The 17,882-nt window shown below is 36.5% G+C and overlaps 1 protein-coding gene across 1 annotated transcript in view; it reads left to right on the forward strand.

The window, feature by feature from the left end:
• Positions 1 to 17,882, forward strand: part of Itfg1 (integrin alpha FG-GAP repeat containing 1) — a gene marked incomplete in the record, with an annotated part of 219,908 nt that overhangs the window by 140,241 nt on the left and 61,785 nt on the right. The window contains 2 exon segments of the mRNA XM_005401409.2: positions 2,567 to 2,717; positions 3,962 to 4,070. Of these exon segments, the coding sequence (XP_005401466.1) occupies positions 2,567 to 2,717; positions 3,962 to 4,070 (260 nt within the window).

The raw sequence follows: 17,882 nt of genomic DNA on the forward strand, positions 1-17,882 counted from the left end.
TTATGAGTATGGTATTGTTCAGTGAAAAATTAGTCACAGAAAAGTGTGTATAGTTAAACCCACTTGGGTTTGGATTTTCTTTTATCTATTTTTTCAGAATATGTGTACTTACTTGTATCTGCCTAGAAGAAGATTTGGAATGATACACAGTAAATTATTAACAATAATTATTCCTAAAAAGGCAAGATTTCGACTTTTTAAAAACGTCTTTATTACTTAAATTTTACAATAGTTTTTGTTGTTGTTATGAGAACATTTGAAAATACATTAATTCTAAAGAAAGAGAAAGTGATTCAGAAGAAGCAAAAACATTCGTCCCAAGAGTTTCAAAAGTAAATACATCAAGCTTAAATCAAATTTAACTTTAAAGGTAAAAATGTTGAGTTCTGCCTTTAGAATTCAGTGGAATTTTAAAAACTGACCTTCTATATACCTGCAAGTTCCACAGCACAAGACCAAGGTAGTTAGTGACTCCTAAGAAGATATTTATTTTTATCAAAATTGAGAATAAATATTTTTCAACAGTAGGGATTGAACCTAGGATTGCTGTGCCACTGAGCTACATTCCCAGGCTTTTTTATTTTTCACTGTGAAACAGGGTCACATTAAGTTGCCCATGATAGCCTAGAACTTAACAACCCTCCTACTTTCGCCCCCCAAGAAGCTGGTATTGTGGGGATGTGCTACTGCGCGTAGCCTAAGGATGACATTTTAAATTACACAACTACAAAAAAATAAATAAATAAATAAATAAATAACAACTACAGTAAAGGATTTTTTGAAGGTTACCGTTGTTTATTTGAAATTGTGACCAGAGTTACAATCATGAAATCTGTGCTGTGGCTTTGAAAAGAGAAATGGGTACATGCTCACTCAGAAGGCAGCTGCATAGAATGCACTGGTCATAGAATGGAGTGGCAAGCCTGCTTTTATCACATGTTCTCATATTTCACTATGAACCGATAACTGAGTAAGGTGCGTCTCTGTAAAATATCTAGTAAATTGTTTCTCTTAAAAAGTAGGGTAGGTAAGTTACCTGAAAAAATATTATGAATGAGAATTTAATGATCAGTTATTAGAGAAAAGACAAAGAAGAGACCATTTATTCTTTCCAGTGAAGGAATAGTGTTACATGTTAGGTCTTGAGCAAAAGCGACCCAAACTTTTCCCTGTAAATGTTATAGTCTGAAATTTTTTTTCTTTATTAAAGAATTATTCTCACAAACTATTTCTGTTGGAATTTTTATCTGGAAAAAATAAGCCACCCATACATTATTGTGTCACGTGTGAATATTTTGTATATAGATCTCTAATGTGTGATAAACATTTAGAAATTTTCATATTTTATAATTGAGCCTGTTTTCCTTTTGTGAATCACCCAGAATCAGATTAACATTTTTACTAGATCAAGGAATCTATCTTTACATATTTAGTTAAAATAATTTTAAAAGTTGACCAATAATAAAAATTTAACTCCTATACAGTAGAAGTCTATTATTTTCTATGAATATTGGGGGAAGTGAAGGAACATACATATGTATATATATGTATATAAGGAAGATGCCTGTAAAAATCTTTTAATATATTTGTGTATACATGTATACATTTTATGTATATGGAAATGCCTATAAATAAGTCATTACTATATGTGTGTATATATACATATATATGTGTTTATATACATAGACTATATATGGAAAATACCTACAAACAGGAGCCGTGACATCAAATCACAGTTTACAGAGTTACTTTTATATCTAAAGCAGATATTTTTACATGGCATTGTATTGCACTTCATAATGGGAATGATGGTAATGTAAATACTCTCATTAAGTGCTAATAAAGATGTGTCCGAAGTACTATACTTTCTGTTTTGCATTTTGTTGCATTTTCATAATAGTCTCACGCTGTAAGAACTTTTCTTACTGAGTTTACAAAGAAGGATCTTTTCTTAAAGAAGTTATGTAACTTGTTCAGGATCACTTATCTGCTAAACAACAGAGCCAGGATTTGAATGTAATAGCCAGGCTCCAGAATCTAAGCAAATAACCACTTTGGCCGTAGAGTGAAATTCAGGAGGAGGACTTTACAGCTGTTTTGTTACCTGAGAGATCTGGGCAGTGTCTACCATAGTGTCTGTTGGGGCAGGTGAAAGTCTACTGTTACAGATTCATTACTTTGAGTGTACTAGACTTGGGGACATCGGGGGCTTCAGTTAAAATTCAAATTGAGCAGTAATACACATTTGCATGTTGAGGAACTAAGTAATGAGACACGGAGTCCATGACTGTGAAATAACAAGGAAAGAGGGATGGATTTAGAAACACCATTTAAAGAGGGAAGAGGCCAACAGCTGACTAGTCTCAGAAAATCAGACTTTTTACCAAAGGTTGAGGAAAGATAGCAAAAAACTTAAGTTTTTTAAAAATAACAGTACAGTAATCAAAAAATGTGGGAAGTTTTTTTAATCTTCGTTTCCCTTCTTTGATTCTAGAAAACACAGCACAGCTGCTTCTGCACAGCAGTGATATGTTATATAATTAAATGCCTTTTGTTTGTCATACAGCAACCAGCAGGCTTTTTTGCTGGAGAATGTCCCTTGTAATAATGCAAGCTGTGAGGGGGCTCATCGGATGTTTAAAGTCTACTGGGACCTGACGGACTTAAACCAAATCAGAGATGCTGTGGTCGCCACTTTCTTTGACATTTACGAAGATGTAAGTTCACATTATTCCTCGTATTAGGGGTTTAATTGCCATCTACCTCATTTCACATTAGCCTCACCCTTTTTGACCAGAAAATGTAGATGATATGAAAGCAAAAAATTAATTTAAGAAAGGCCTCTGAAAGTTCATGGTAGAGGGAGAAAATGTGTTGATACTATTGACAGATCACTATAGGAAAATCCCCTTATCTTCTTTTGTACTCATTGGGATTAAGTTTCCAAAGGACGCTTTCACACTGGTTCATCCACAGAAGCAGAGCGAAGGAAGCGGACTTGAGCCTGCACGGGCACAGGAGGATGAGTTCCATGCTCACTCTTCTGCCTGGGATGGGAGCTACACCTGTTGCTGCAAATCCTTGTCATTCTCTTTGATTCCCAGGTGACCTTGTGAAAGGCTTTCCGGTTTCCCTTCCTGAAAAGAAAAGACAGATTAGCACTCAGAAAAATAATGAATTTTGGAGAAAAAGAGTTAAATAATAGTTAATGTGTCCAAGTGTATCCTTGCAAGAGCATTTATTCTAAATGTTAAATGCCCATCAGGACAGTTATGTCTCCATTAGCTGTCCCTCTGAGCTGTATCCCTAGCCCCTCTCTTTCTCTTTTATGGCTCGAAAGGGTCTGGCAGTTCTGATAACACACCTTTAAAAATTTATGCAAATATGACCAGAAGGAAATATACTAACAATTATGTCCAAAGATAAAATTAGGTATTTTCCATTTTATCTTAGACTATTTAAAGTTGTGTATACTTGTATGTATTTTTTAATTTATTTCACACATCAATTTGAGTAAATAAAGTTTATACTTAAATGGTAAAATATGCTGTTATATTCTGTCACTGTGACAATACATTTAGTCAATATAAAGGCTAAAAGGTTTATTTTGGCCTTGATTTCAGTAGTATGGGCCGCTGGTTGCTCAGCCCGTTTGGTTTGTCTCAGTGTGGCGGGAGCAAGTGATGTGGGAAGTCTGCTCCCCTGGTGGCAGCTGGGAAACAGAGAAGGAGAAAGAAAGGCCAGGGTCCCCTTACCCCAGGGCCGCCCCAGTGGCCTCGAGTCCTGGAGCGCACCTCCTGCAGGTGCCACTCGTTCCCAGCAGCACCTCAGGCTGGAGCCGAGCCTTTAACACGCAGGGCTGTGCAGAGCAGTCGTCCAGATAGCACTGCCGCACATTTGAACCGTCTTTTTCTTGTTTCCTCTAGTAGTTTGTTCTTACCATGCTGGTGTTTTTTTTCAGGGAATCTTGGACATCATAGTACTGAGTAAAGGATATACAAAAAATGATTTTGCCATCCACACACTAAAAAATAACTTCGAAGCAGATGCCTATTTTGTTAAAGTCATTGGTAAGTATTTTAAATATTAAAATTTAAGTCTGTTTATCTCTCTCCCACGCCCCATCGCAATATTCCAGAAGGCAAGGGCACACTCCTGTGTAGTCTGTCTACAGTTCTAAATTAGGAAATCAGCTTTGGTGTAGCACCATGTTATCCACACATAGGTCCCATTCATATTTCACCAGCTGTCCCAAAGTGAGTATTTTTTCTTTTTAGTCCTGGATTCTGCCCAGAATCCTGTTGCATCTGTCACATATTTTTAACTTTTTCAATCTGAAACAGTTTCTCAGTTTTTTTCAATTTTTCATGTACAGTACTTAACAGTTTAAAAGAATATATCCATTGCCTTCTGTAAGATAACCCTGTTTTCTCAGTGCCTAACTCAGGAATGAAGTCTGCAAAATTTCTACTGCAGGGACATCTCAGTCCGTCGTGTCATGACTTACAGGGTGTTGACCTGCCTGTCCTACTACTGTGATGTTTACATTGCTCACCTGCCAGCTTTACCCATCCTGAATTCACTATTTTCTCTTTTTAATGATTTGGTATTTTAAGGACATATTCTATATACTTAATTATACATTTTTTATCAGTGCTCAACCTGTTACCCTTAAAGTCCTTTAATAGCTCCTGCCTGAATCAACTTTCAGTTGTCACAGAGTGATTCTCTGTTCCCATCATTCCACCTACATTTATAAGGAACCTTTCTACTGTTCATCTTCTTCCTCCCTTGACCCAAGTCCTGAATTAGACATTTTTCCAAGGAGTCTCAGTTCCTTTTGATAGCGCATGTATGTAAAAGCTGACTTCGGATGCTCAGGGTGGGTCATGCTACTGGGTTGTCACTTCCAGGTTCTTCATGGGCAGCAGAAGTAGAAAACTGCAAGTATGGCTTCACAGATGGACAGATGCACCTTTGTAACTATTTTCACATATATTTATATATACTATAAAATGCTTTCATTTCTGATCCAACACAGTACTTGAGGTTCCTTTTTCTCTCTTCTTTGTTTGTAGATATCCTTTCTAACAGTGAGAATTTGTTCTGATCTTCCTTAGTAAGTTGTTGTTTCACTGTAACCAAATCACAGCCATGTAGGCATCTCCTGCTCTGATGTCTGTGTTCATCGTAAACATGGCCTGTAAATCCCAGCACTGTGGGACACTGAGACAAGAGGATCGCAAGTGCAAGCCCAACTTGCACAACTTAGTGGCTTAGCAACACGCTGTTTCAGATTTTTTAAAAGGGCCTGGGAATGTAGCTCAGTGTTCAGTCCTTAGTACTACCCAAAAAAAGCAACCTTACTATCCACTCATTTAGTTTTTATAGATACCTTAAAATTTTTCTACATAGACAGCTATCATCTGCAAGAAGGGAACCATATTCTTTGTAATCCCTGCCTTCTATATCATCTCTCCTTGTCCTGGCTAGAGAGACTGGTAATTGTAGATGTCCTTACCTGTTTCCAGGCCTGAAGTGTAACAACTAAATTTAAGAGGAAGCATTCCGTCTTTTAATATTAAATATATTAGCTGTAGGGTTTTTTTAATAGGTGCCCTGTATATTTAAAGAAGTTCACTCTATTCCTGGTTTACTGAGAATTGTATTATGAGTTAGTTTTAGAAGATGACTTTTTTAATTGCCTTTATTATCTCCATCAGTTTGTTTATTAATGAAATACGACATGTACATTGTAGGAATATTTATTATTTTAAAATGAGCATAAAAAGCTAACACAGAAAAGCAACAGAACAATGAATGTGTTGAGAGACTTGAGAAATGAAAGTGGTAAATGTGAGGGGCTCGAGATTTAGCTCAGCGGCACAGCGCCTGCCTGGCAAGCGCAAGGTCATGAGTTTGATTCCTGGTACCAGAAGAAAAAACAAAAAAAAAGTAAGTGGTAAATGTGTAAACTCCCTTCGTAGCCAGCAAATTGTCCTGGAATGTGCTAGAGTGGCTCCCATCTCTGTTGTTACTGCTGCTACAAAATGTTGATATGAGTTTAACCACTTCTGAATGTTTTATTATCCATTTGAGCATCTCTGCCATTTTCAAAAGAATATTATTCAGTTATTTTAGAACTAAGAAAAAATTAAAATGCTGTATACTGCTTATTTAGTGTGCTGCTAACTTACATACATGAGAGTATATTTTTTTCTCAATGATTTTTCTTCCACCCTAAACTTAAGATTAGAGAACAGCTAGGTATGATAGTGCAGGCCTGTAATCTCAGCACTCAGAAGGCTGAGGTAGGAGGATCTTCATGAGCTCGAGGCCAGCCTGGACTACATAGTGAGTTCAAGGCCAGCCTGAACTACATAGCGAGACATTGTCTCAAAGAAAAAAAAAAAAATAAATAAGTTCGAGAACAAAGGCTCTTTAAAACTTTTGCTAACTGTGATTTTTTCATTAGTTCATGTTTGTGCTACATAATAAATATGCTCATTGTGGGTAGTTGGTACATGTACATGACATAACTTAATTCTTTTTACATCCCCTTCCATTTTTCTGTCTATCTCTTGATCCCCTTTCCAGTTTCAAAAGATGTCTCAAAGTATAAATAAAGAGTAAAGTAAAAGACAGTAGGAAACAGACAGATCTTCTACTAACTATAATTGTATATATGATTAGAATAATCGGTTTCAGTTCATTGACACAAAGTGCTATGGGAGTGGAAGTTTGGGATTTGGTCCTTTGGGATAAATTACTAAATCCAGTGTAGTCATTTGACTGGTGCAAACTTGGATTCCCAAAGAAAGAGTGAAAGGAAGTCATACGACTAGGACAGAAGTACCTCAGAACATCTGTCCTTTAAGCTCAGATTACTAGAATCATCTTTTGTAAAGAACAACAGACTGTTAGTCACCATTTATGTTAATATAACACATAGCCTCCTTCCTCCCTTAGTCCCTCCCAGGGTAGTGAGTGGCACTCTGAAATACAGGTTCTAAAAGTTAATTAATTAATCTAAGAAATACACATTATTGTGCCATTTGCATTAGCATCTCTCTCCTACTTTATGGTAGTAACTGTCGGGTCTTGATTCTCCAGTGCTAACTACAGGGTCTGGCACATAGGAAGCATTCAAAAAATTTATGTCAAATAAACAGCCAGCTACCTTCTGAGGTGTGAACTAGCTGTCTTGATTTTAAAATATTCCCTTCTGTAGTACTCAGGCACTTCTTGATGCCCCTGACCTCATCTTCCGTCTCCATGAAGCATTTATTCTCCCACAACATGAAATGCCCATTCAAGGGCATACCCACCTTCACCTATTTTCTGATGTTGGAGACACAGATAGTCAGTAGTCCATGTCTTTAAAAGATTGAAATACCCTTGTGGACAAGTTACCCTTTCCTGATTTAACTTCTCAAGCCTATGCAGCTTAGCTTAGATTCTGATTAACTAGAAACTCAAACTGAATTTTATAGGCTTACACCCAAAAGGTACAGAAAGAATAACAAAATGGGGATGAGAGAGCTTTCTCTCATTATCTTAATAGAATGCTATAAAAATAACCCTTTGTTCAAACCTACAGTAAATGTTACTTACCTTAAAAATATACATTAAATTCAAATTAGTAACCTGTTTCAAAGTGCTGTTTCTATTTGAGATAGCTATAGGATTTGTGTCCTTCACTTCAGTTTTGTCAGTACACTTCAAAGAAACTAATTGCTCAGATTCAAAGTTTTCAAAAACTACAATTTATTATTTAGTTCACATGAGATATATACATGTATATATCTGGATGGATTGAATATTAATGCCTTCTAGAACAAATGGAGGAGTAAAGTTCAGATGAAAGAGAAGTTTATTTAGATATTGTTAGTACAAATCAGGTTCTCCCTCCACTGAGCAAGTTCTTTTATTCAAGATTTAAAACCACTCTTATGTTAAAAATTCTGTTTCATACTGTCAAAAATGAATGTCTCAATTTTCTGTGCTTGTTGCAAATCTGCTAACTTACATGAGGGCACGTGACCATTGCTCTCCCTGTTTGAGTCCAAGGGCTTTTTCGTGGGACAGGTTCTCAGCCATATGAAATAGAAATAAATCATAGCATAGGGCTTTCCTAACACCGGGAAGGAATTCAGATTTCCAGCTATAGTCAGTCTGTATTAAAGAGAGAAGGCAGTTACCAGTACAAACCAGAAACAAAATCTTTCTGTATTATACGATACTATATATTTGGACCTTGTGTGGGAAATGTATACATGAAGTTTAAGATCCTGAGTCTTTCTTTGATATTACTCATTGACATTTTTAAAAACTACAAAACAAGCTCAAGGAATCATTGAGAAGGGAAAGGCTTCAGATGGCATCTTGCCCAAGTCCAGCCTGCTGCCACATCTCAGCCTGAATGCACTACGGGAAAGTCTTAAGTGTTCACCAAGCTGTAAAATAGCACAGACTTCCGTTATGAAATGACTTAATGGGTAGAAGCATTCTGTCCCAAGTCACAGTGTGCATATTTAGTTACTTCTATCCAGTGATAGTATTTGTTGTACACTGGTAGGCCCTTAATTAGTATTAAATGAATAAAACCAAAAACTACAGCCTATAAAATTACTACAATTTTGTCCTTAAAGCAGTTTGTAAATTATAACTGTAGTAACAGAATATCTATATACACATCATGATCTTGCCGGGGGAAAAAAGGGAACTTCTTAAAAGAGTTATGTAGTAAGACAACAAATGACTTGGGAATGAAGCAACATGTCTGAAGTTTTTCTTGAAAGTTATCCAAGGAAGGTGGGGTAGATGAAACAAGATTGGCCATGTTCTTGGCATTGTTCGAGTTATATGAAATGTGTATGGAGTTCATATTTTTTTTAACTTTTTATGTATTTGAAATTTTGTTTAAAAAATCTTAGTAAAGCCTGGGATGTGACTTGGCTAGAATGCTTGCCTAGTATGTGCAGTACTCTGGGTTGGATCCCCAGCACTGTACACAAAAAGAGGGAGGGAGCAAGGAAATCATGGTAAAAAGCATGTTTAAAAAGCCAAGCGTGGTGGTACATGATTCTCCGCAATTTGCAAGGCTGAGGCAGAAGGATTATATATTTGAGGCTAGTCTGGAACATAGTGAAACACTGGAATGAATGAATAATACACATATGCATAGTATATACATACATACATACATACATACATACGTACATACATATATTTTAAAAACAACAAAACCTCAAGAGACTCTTGCATGTGACTCCCTAGCCTAAATCAAGACACATAACCCTGGGTAGCACACCTGTCTGAGTAATATTATCCTGCAAAAAGGTTCACCCTCCACACATCTTTAAGCTCAGACCTAGATGTAGCCAGTTTGATGCAGGAGGTTTTACTTTTACAAAACAGGACAATTTTGCATTAAGGATATTAACATAAATATTAATAACATACTTTACAGAAAGGTCACAGGGAATGAGATACCAATTTAAAGCAATCATTTGGAAGAAAAATAACCTTCTAGTCATTTTGATATGCCCTTTTACGCTTTCCTTTGATTGTTACTTGTTTGCCTACGTCAGTGATTACTATGTAATTACCCTTTCAAAAGCCATGTATAATGTCCAGAGTTGATTTTGTTCTAAAATTATTCTGTTACTCTAATGCTCAGACCAGTCTGTACTAAATGTCATTGTTTTTCAATTAAGGGAATTTAGGCACTTGAGCTTTCACATATGGCTAAGGAAAGGCAAAGCTGTCCTGCTGCTGTCCCTGTGCGGGCTCACGCAGCAGCACGGACCACAGCGTGTGCACAGACCGGGAACCCTGTGTACTGAAGAACTGTGAGGTTCCCTGGCTCCCATAAATAAGACTGATATTTAGGTGTAGTTTTTTGTTATTCCTATCAGCTATAATTGGAGGTTTCAAATCCTAATTCTTGTCTACTAGAATTTAACTATGGTTTGTTTGTTTGTTTTTGGTGTGTGTGTGTGTATGTGTGTGTGTGTGTGTGTGTAGTCTATTTTTTGGGTCTTTTTGAGACAGAGTATCACTGTGCAGTTCAGGTTGGCCTTCAACTCACTATGTAGCCCAGGCTGTCCTCAAACTCACAGCAGGCCTGCCTCAGTGCTGGGATTACAGGCATGTGCCACCACACCTGGCTTTAACACGTTTGTAAGAAATATATGAGCCTATAGTTTTCCCAGCACATTGAAATATTAACAGTATCATTGCGCATCAAACAAAATGAAACCTTTCCTTTAGAAAGCTTTTATTCTCCTGCCTGTCTCCAGATTTTGTTCAAATAATATGGAAATTTATTTCTGGATGTTTAATTTTACCTTTTATGCCTTTTGTTGTGCAAATCCTTTCTTAATAATTCACTAGTAATTCATTATTATCAATAATTATTTAAACTTAAAAACTTTGCCAGTTTAGTTGCTATCATTTTTCTTATATACCCCCTCTTTCCCCTGTTTTCTGTTGCTTTTGGTGGAGCATTTCTTTAAGGTGATTTTCAGAGAACTTGCACATAAATATATTTTCTAAGAACATACTGGTATGTTTTATGATATTCTTCTCTTGCCTTCACCCATTAACACTACACTAGTGCTAGTATAGAATTTCACAGACATCACTGTGTTCTTGCATGTAGTGTGATAGTCATGGAAATTCCTTTCCCTACATGTTCTGTTTAGATGGGAGCCATTTATGATTGCTCACTCTTAACCTGTTGTTTATCTTCATGTGTCTAAGGATTTTACCTTGCTCTATTTCTAAAAGCAGTCAGTGGTGATAGATAGTGTGGGTGGCAAAAGTAGTTGCTTCACCAGGCAGTTCTGCCTGGCAGAGGGTCGTCACACTCCCGTGCGCCCCATCCCCAGCTGGCACAGGAGTCCTTGCGGCTGGGAGCAGGATGTTAGTGTGGAAGCTGTCAGGGAATATAGTTGAAGCAATGTGTCCAACTCCCTTCTCTGAGAGGACTGGCTAGACTGCAAGAGTTTCTGACTTACTCAGTGGGGAAGGGGTGGCAACCTTTGGCTCTCAGAGTCTTAACAGAATTGCACTTTCAAATTCCAGTGACCAAAGTTCCAGCAACACTGCTTCTCTGAGACTTTTGGTGTTTTTCACCCTTACGGTCCAGGAGTCTGTGAATCTTTCTTATTCTTTTAACAGCACTCCGAAGTTATTTTGATCATTGTATAGAAGTGCGAGCGAATCCCCCACTTAATAAGAAGTAGCACATGACAAATACCACTCTTCCTGCCACGGGCCTCTGGCCAGGTTCCTGGTGACCATCAGCCTACCCTTCTTTCCCCAGGCTGCCAGGCTTGTTCTCAGCTGCTGCAGCTCAAAGATGATCAGGCTCTCTGACCTGGTCAGCACCAGTTAGCTCTTTTCTCATTTCTGTTCACTTCTTTTTTATCATTTAGAAATTGCTGAGAATACCTGCCATTTGTATTTTTTAATCATTGTATTTAGAGAATTAAGGAAGGTAAACATGTTTTAGATTTGAAGTTGTTTACTAAAAGTTTTTCCAGACACACTTACCTAGAACCAATAGGTTTTTTGTTTGTTTGTTTACTTATTTATTATAGCTACAGTGTATAAAGTGATGTTTATATACACTCATGTGGCTGATCAAAATATATGGTGAATTTTAACTTTTAAAAGATGTACTGCCATCAATCCTCTTCAAAATCTTTCCCCTAACTTCAAACCCACTTATCCCATCATTCTTGCCACTTTCTGAAGCAGATCTGGAAGTCCTCTTTTGTGAGTGTTTTTATGAGATGCAATCAAAACTACAATGAATGCTGCAGCTGTGTGCCATCCAGTGGAAAGGCAGGCTCGTAAACACATTGCATTGTGGATCTTTGTCCACCTTATTCACCCACCTGGCACTGTGCAGCATCCGGTTCTTCCCCAGAGTCAGTGACCACTAAAGGTAAATGTTTTTAATGGATTCAGGACGTTGAGGCAGCCACAGCAGTGTGACTAAAGACAGTCACAATGGAGGAGTTCCAGAACCTCTTCAGAGAGAGGCAAGAACCATGAGATAAGTGGGTTTGAAATGAAGGGCAGGATAGGGAAATTAATAGCAGTGTGTCTTGTACTGTAATAAAATGTGTAATTAAAACACTACATTTTAAGCAGGGCGTGGTGGTGCCCGCCTGTAATCCCAGCACTTGAGAGGCTGAGGCAGGAGGATCTTTACGAGTTCAAGGCCAGCCTGAGCTACAAAGTGAGCTCAAGGTCAGCCTGAACTGCATAGCAAGACCCTGTCTCAAAAAGACAAAAAACTAAAATAAAATAAAATAAAATAAAACACTGCATTTTCAATCACACTATATATACGTGCATTTAGAAGAATTTAGATCCATCATCTCATTTTATCTGTATGTTTCTAAAGGTCAAAATTCTGGGTTTACCAAAAATTTTAACGAATTTATATATATGTACATATATTTATATGTATGTTAATATGTATAAAACATACAGTATTTAACATTTTTGTATACATGGAGAACAAAACTAAAATTACTTAGAACACACTTTGTACCTTTTATTTCTTTTTCTTGTATTAAAGTTTTTTGCATGTAGCATATGATTTTATAATTAAAAAAATGATAAACCGAGGATAGGTAGGCAGTAGAGATAGGACCCAGGGATATAGCTCAGTCGCACAGTGCCTGGCCAGCAAGTGCAAGATCCTGAGTTCGATTCCCGGTACCAGAAATAAGTAAATAAAAAATTCATTTTTATGGAATATCTAAGAAATGTTGTATAAATAATAAGAATAGCAGTGGGAGAGTTATTCCACACATGTATACAAAGCTAAGAAACAAAAACTAAAAATATTTTCAGTGAATGGATGAGAATTGTCTCCCATAATCCAGGCTAGGAGTTTTCACTTTAAATGCTCCTAGAACAAATGCACAGTATTGACTTTTACAGCTTTCACTTTATTGAACTCATCTGTCTCCCAGCTTGCTCATTGGTTTAGTGATACAGTATTTCTGCATCATTATTGCTATATTTCAGGTTTGTTTTGGCATTTCTGTGAGTAGCTGATTTAAGTCGAATTATAAAGCTAGAAGTAAAATTTTTTTACTTTAAATAGTTTTAAAAATACATGGGGGCTGAGGGTATAGCTCAGCATCACAGCACCTGCCTGGCAAGCCCAAGGTCCTGAGTTCATTTCCCAGTGCAAAAAAAATACATGGGGTATTACATATAGTGTATTTTACCAAATGATAAGATCCCAAGCATGGTTACTTTAAAGGAAACTCATACTTGTACATCCCATTAGCTATATTTTAAACTAAATCTATTGATAACCAGTATGTCACATAACTCACTAAGTATTTTAATTACTGTTTTTCATTTAATTCTGACTAGGCTGTCCTCATATATATTTCTTGATTTTTTTTTTTAATCTTTGGTTTTTAAAATCTAGGAATATTAGAAATCATTTTAGGAATGGTTAATTTAAAAGAGTACTATAAAATGTATTGATAAATCTGCAATTTTACAGTATGATTACAAATAATACGTAATTCTAAAAGTTGATAAAATATTTAAAATCATTAAACATCTTGTAGTTAACTACAGGTGAACCAAAAACACCAAAATGACAAAACATTTAGTGACATTTGAATGACAGATACGCTTCGAAATGAAACATGGTTCTTGCCTTCAAGAAGGTCATGGTAGTGAAGGGCACAAATAGCAGAAGCCTGGAGTTATATGCGGGTGTCTGTCCTATGAGATTTTCCTTTCTCACAATGAGCTTGTCATATATTTTATCATACCTTTGCACTTGATGTTATGGTTGCTTAAGAAAAGTGATTTTTACCTCACCTGTAGCTGTAGTATATACTTTTATATCCATTTTTAGAAAGTGGGCTTTGGCTATAATTATTAGCCAGATTTTAGCCTTGGACTATCACCCCTTAACTAAATACAAGCAATGCAATGTTTATTCTGATATCACTAGGGAAATCATATTCTTGCACTCATTTAATAGACTGCTGGTACATTTTACTTCCTCATAAGTTTAACATTATAAATCTTAAAATTGTAATTTCAGGGTAACATTTGTAGAAATTGCCATCAGTCTATCTATCCTTTTATTTTTGTATTTTGCAGCAGAGCATTAAAGCATTAGTTGTTGATGGTGTTGGTAAAGTTTTGGTTTAGTATTTACTTGGTTTTTATTTTATGATTACAAAAGTAAGACAACCTACTAGAAAACATTTGGAAAGTCTAGAAAAGTGTTTTTTAAAACCTGTATTCATTCTCACTTAGTATATATCCCTTCCATGAGCACGGAGGATTTTCTTCTACCTGCTTCTGCTGGTTCCTGAAGTTTCAGGCATACTGAAAGAAGCTGTAACAATGAAAGAATGGTAGTTTAAATCCTGAATCCAGAACTGTAGAAGCTTTATTATCAAAACAGAATAATCTTAGCAAATATTTATCATGCGCCATCTCTTGCAAAATGTTTCTACATGTGTTTGTCTCATAATAGTGTCCTATATGTGATAATTTAAAATGAAAAAATAGTGTATACCTTTTGAAATGGTATAGTATTTAAAGTATAGTATAGGGTCATGTGGAAGAAGGGCAAACACAAGTGTGCACTCTTGGTGGTGCTGTGTTTCTGCTTTAGAGAAGATGCGGCATTCATGATCCAGCCTCATGCATTCAGATCATGGCTCTTCGGGGCTCCCTCTCTTCTAGGTAATTTTGTCAGAGGTGAGTAAAAGGGCCCTTTATACCCAGATCAGTTCCCTCTGTACCTGGGCAGTCAGACTAATTGATAGTAATATAGATTGCAGTTTGGAATCATAGAAACTGAGAGGTTTTATATCCCTATACAAATTATTTTATCCAACCTATATTTCTTTAGAGATTTTTCTAAAGGCATAAAAGAGTGAGATGAAGCAGTCTGCTGGTGACTACACATTGCATTAGCTCACACGGCAAGAGACAGCCCTTCTTGGTGACATTTCCTGTACTCCATGAAAGGGACACTTGAAAGGAGCTAAGCATGCCAGTTTTTAGCCAGTACTGATGTCAGATAGTTATTCTTGTCAACACCCGTGACCTGAAGACAGCATAACTAATCTGGTACAAAAAGTAACTAAGGTGAAAAGAAAAAAAAAGCTAACTATTAGTAACAGAACAGGAGCTACTGAAATATGCAGTGGTACCTTAGTTCACAAATTTCTGGCTGCAAACCGAGTCAGACAAGAACCGAATCAAATTCAGTGGTCAGGTTCAATGTTGACTTAGGGGGAAATTTGATTCTGTTTTCATCTCATTCAGTTTGCACCCAGAATCATGGAAAGAATTAACTTCATGAACTGAGGTACTACTATATATAGAACTTACACTGTATTTTTCCAGCAGCATTTAATTATTGTTTTCTTTTTTTAATAACATCCAGTTAAAATAAACTGTGATTTAAACCATATTCCTGATGTCTATCACAATAATATAATGAAAAAGAAAAGGATATCAGTGAGAACGAGATGTTCTTTATATGATCTGTAAATTTCAAGAAACAGCACTTTTTGGGCCTTTTTAAAATTTTATTAACTCAGTCAGGGAAGAAGGGATTAAAGAATAAGGATGTGTGAAGGTGTATCTTTTTTTTCTGATAAGAAAACTAAAGGATGAATCACAGCAGATTTTAGTGACAAGGCCAAACCTAAAAGTAAAATTTTACTTTTACAGTATTTCTTGATAATTAACAGTGTAAATACTGAAAGTGGCTAAAGATAAAATTTGTTTCCTACCTATATCAAATACGCATAGCTAGTAGAACCCACACAGCATACATCTCCCATATCTGCTACGCTAGCCATGGTAGATGTCACTGGAGAAAAGGTGAACTTATACTATAGGCAAAATAATAATTGCAGACTTAGGTTAACTTTTATGGTGGTAGTAGTGGGAGTTCTAAGTTCCTAGTTAAACAGTATTGACAACCACCGTGACAATTAAGAATTAGTATTGTTCATTCTTGAATCTGTAGTACAAAAATCCAGGAAATGTGTATTCTATTTTTATTATGTGGACATCTCTTTTTGTAATGTATATGACATATATACATATAGAGTAATGTATATGACATATATACATATATATACATATAGAGCCTCCTATGTATATATGTTTAGCAGCACCTCCTTTGACTTTCTCTTATAAAATTCATTTGTAGAGAAAAACTGTGGATGTAAAAAAAATTCATTACATTTATTATTGGTTTGATACTGTTGCAGTAAGCTGAAACTTCACATTTTACAGTCTTATAATAAAATCAGATGTTTAGCTTACTGTGTACAATATACAAAATGAGAGAGACCATTATACAATTTTACTCTTGACCAAAAGTATAATAAATACTCTTGACCATACTAAACAGGACACAGACATTTTTATCTTGCACTGAAAATAAATGAAATAATCCAGTTATTCATTGATTTCCCATCTTCCACAGCAAAAAAGATACTGTGTTCTTTAAATGAGTTAGTGTATTGTTGAAGGCACTGGCCACATGGATTTGCACAAGAGTTCTTTTTACTTTGTGACCCTCAGTAATATATGAGCCCAAGCTTCAGTTTTCACTTCTGTAAAGGAAGGAAGAGATGTCAGAACAATTAGCCTTATTTCAACATCTTGATTTGAGGAGTACAAAAATAATTTTCTGAAAGTTAATTCATATTTTCCAATTGGCATTTACCAGAATATCAACGAATGTTTGCTGAAAAGATGTTTGATAACCTTTTCATGGAATAATTTCATTATGTACATTAAAAGCTTTAAGACTGGAGCCAGAAATTCTGTTTCTATAGATTTATCCCAAGGAAAATGTCAGAAATATGCCAGTGATCTCTGTATAAATGCTGTAGGTCTATAAAGATCATCTTCCCAATGGTATTTTAAGAGAAAAAACTGGCACATGAGGTAGAGAAGAACTTGAATGTCCTCATAAGGAGAACAGGTACATACACACAATGAAAAACCCTGCAATTATGTGGGGACAGTTTGGTTTGCTTAAGCTTCTCTCCCCCCCAAAAAAACCAACAAAAATGTATAGCATGATTTCATTTGCATAATTTTTCAAGTATGTGTGTGTATTAGCCTGTTCACACGTCCATAACAATACAAGACACCGCAGACTGGATGGCTTGAACAGCAGCGGTTTCTTTCTCACGGTTCTGAAGGTTAGAAAGTCCGGTCAAGGTGCTGGGAAGGTAGGTTTCCTGCCAAGGCCTTCTGTCTTGGCATATGGAGGCAGCCTCTCAATGTGTGCTCGTAGGACCTCTCTGTGTGCGTGCATGAAGACCTCTCCTTATAAGGAGACACTAATCCTACCAAACTTTATGATCTCCTTTAACCTGAGTTCCCCACTCTAGATCCTGACATTAGGGCTTCAGCATAGGGGACACAAACATTCAGTCCAAAGCAATGCAAGGTTCTAAAGACAGGAAAAAAGACCATGTTTTCTCTCTGCTCTCACACAGTCACAACAACATGCAGTACTTAACCTCTGGTTACCAAAACGTGGAGATTTCCCCATACACACCAGGCAGTCAGAGTCTGATACCTTATACCTGGAGATCCTGGTTAGACGTTCGATGCCACGGTTGGAGGTCTTAGTGCTGTGAGGCTGCCTACCTCATGTGCTGATTGCAAGTCCCAGATGGTAACCATGTTCTGCCTGACTAGAGGTTTCCACACCTTCCTCAGGTGTGATTCTTTTTCTAAGGCCACTCAGACAGCTCGGGAACATTTTACTTACATTTCTATACTTAATCATAATGGGTATTACACAGGACAGAGGTAAGCTCCCAGAG

Source organism: Chinchilla lanigera, unplaced genomic scaffold (genome assembly GCF_000276665.1).
Source record: "Chinchilla lanigera isolate Chin_1 unplaced genomic scaffold, ChiLan1.0 scaffold00073, whole genome shotgun sequence".
NCBI classification, from domain to species: domain Eukaryota; kingdom Metazoa; phylum Chordata; class Mammalia; order Rodentia; family Chinchillidae; genus Chinchilla; species Chinchilla lanigera.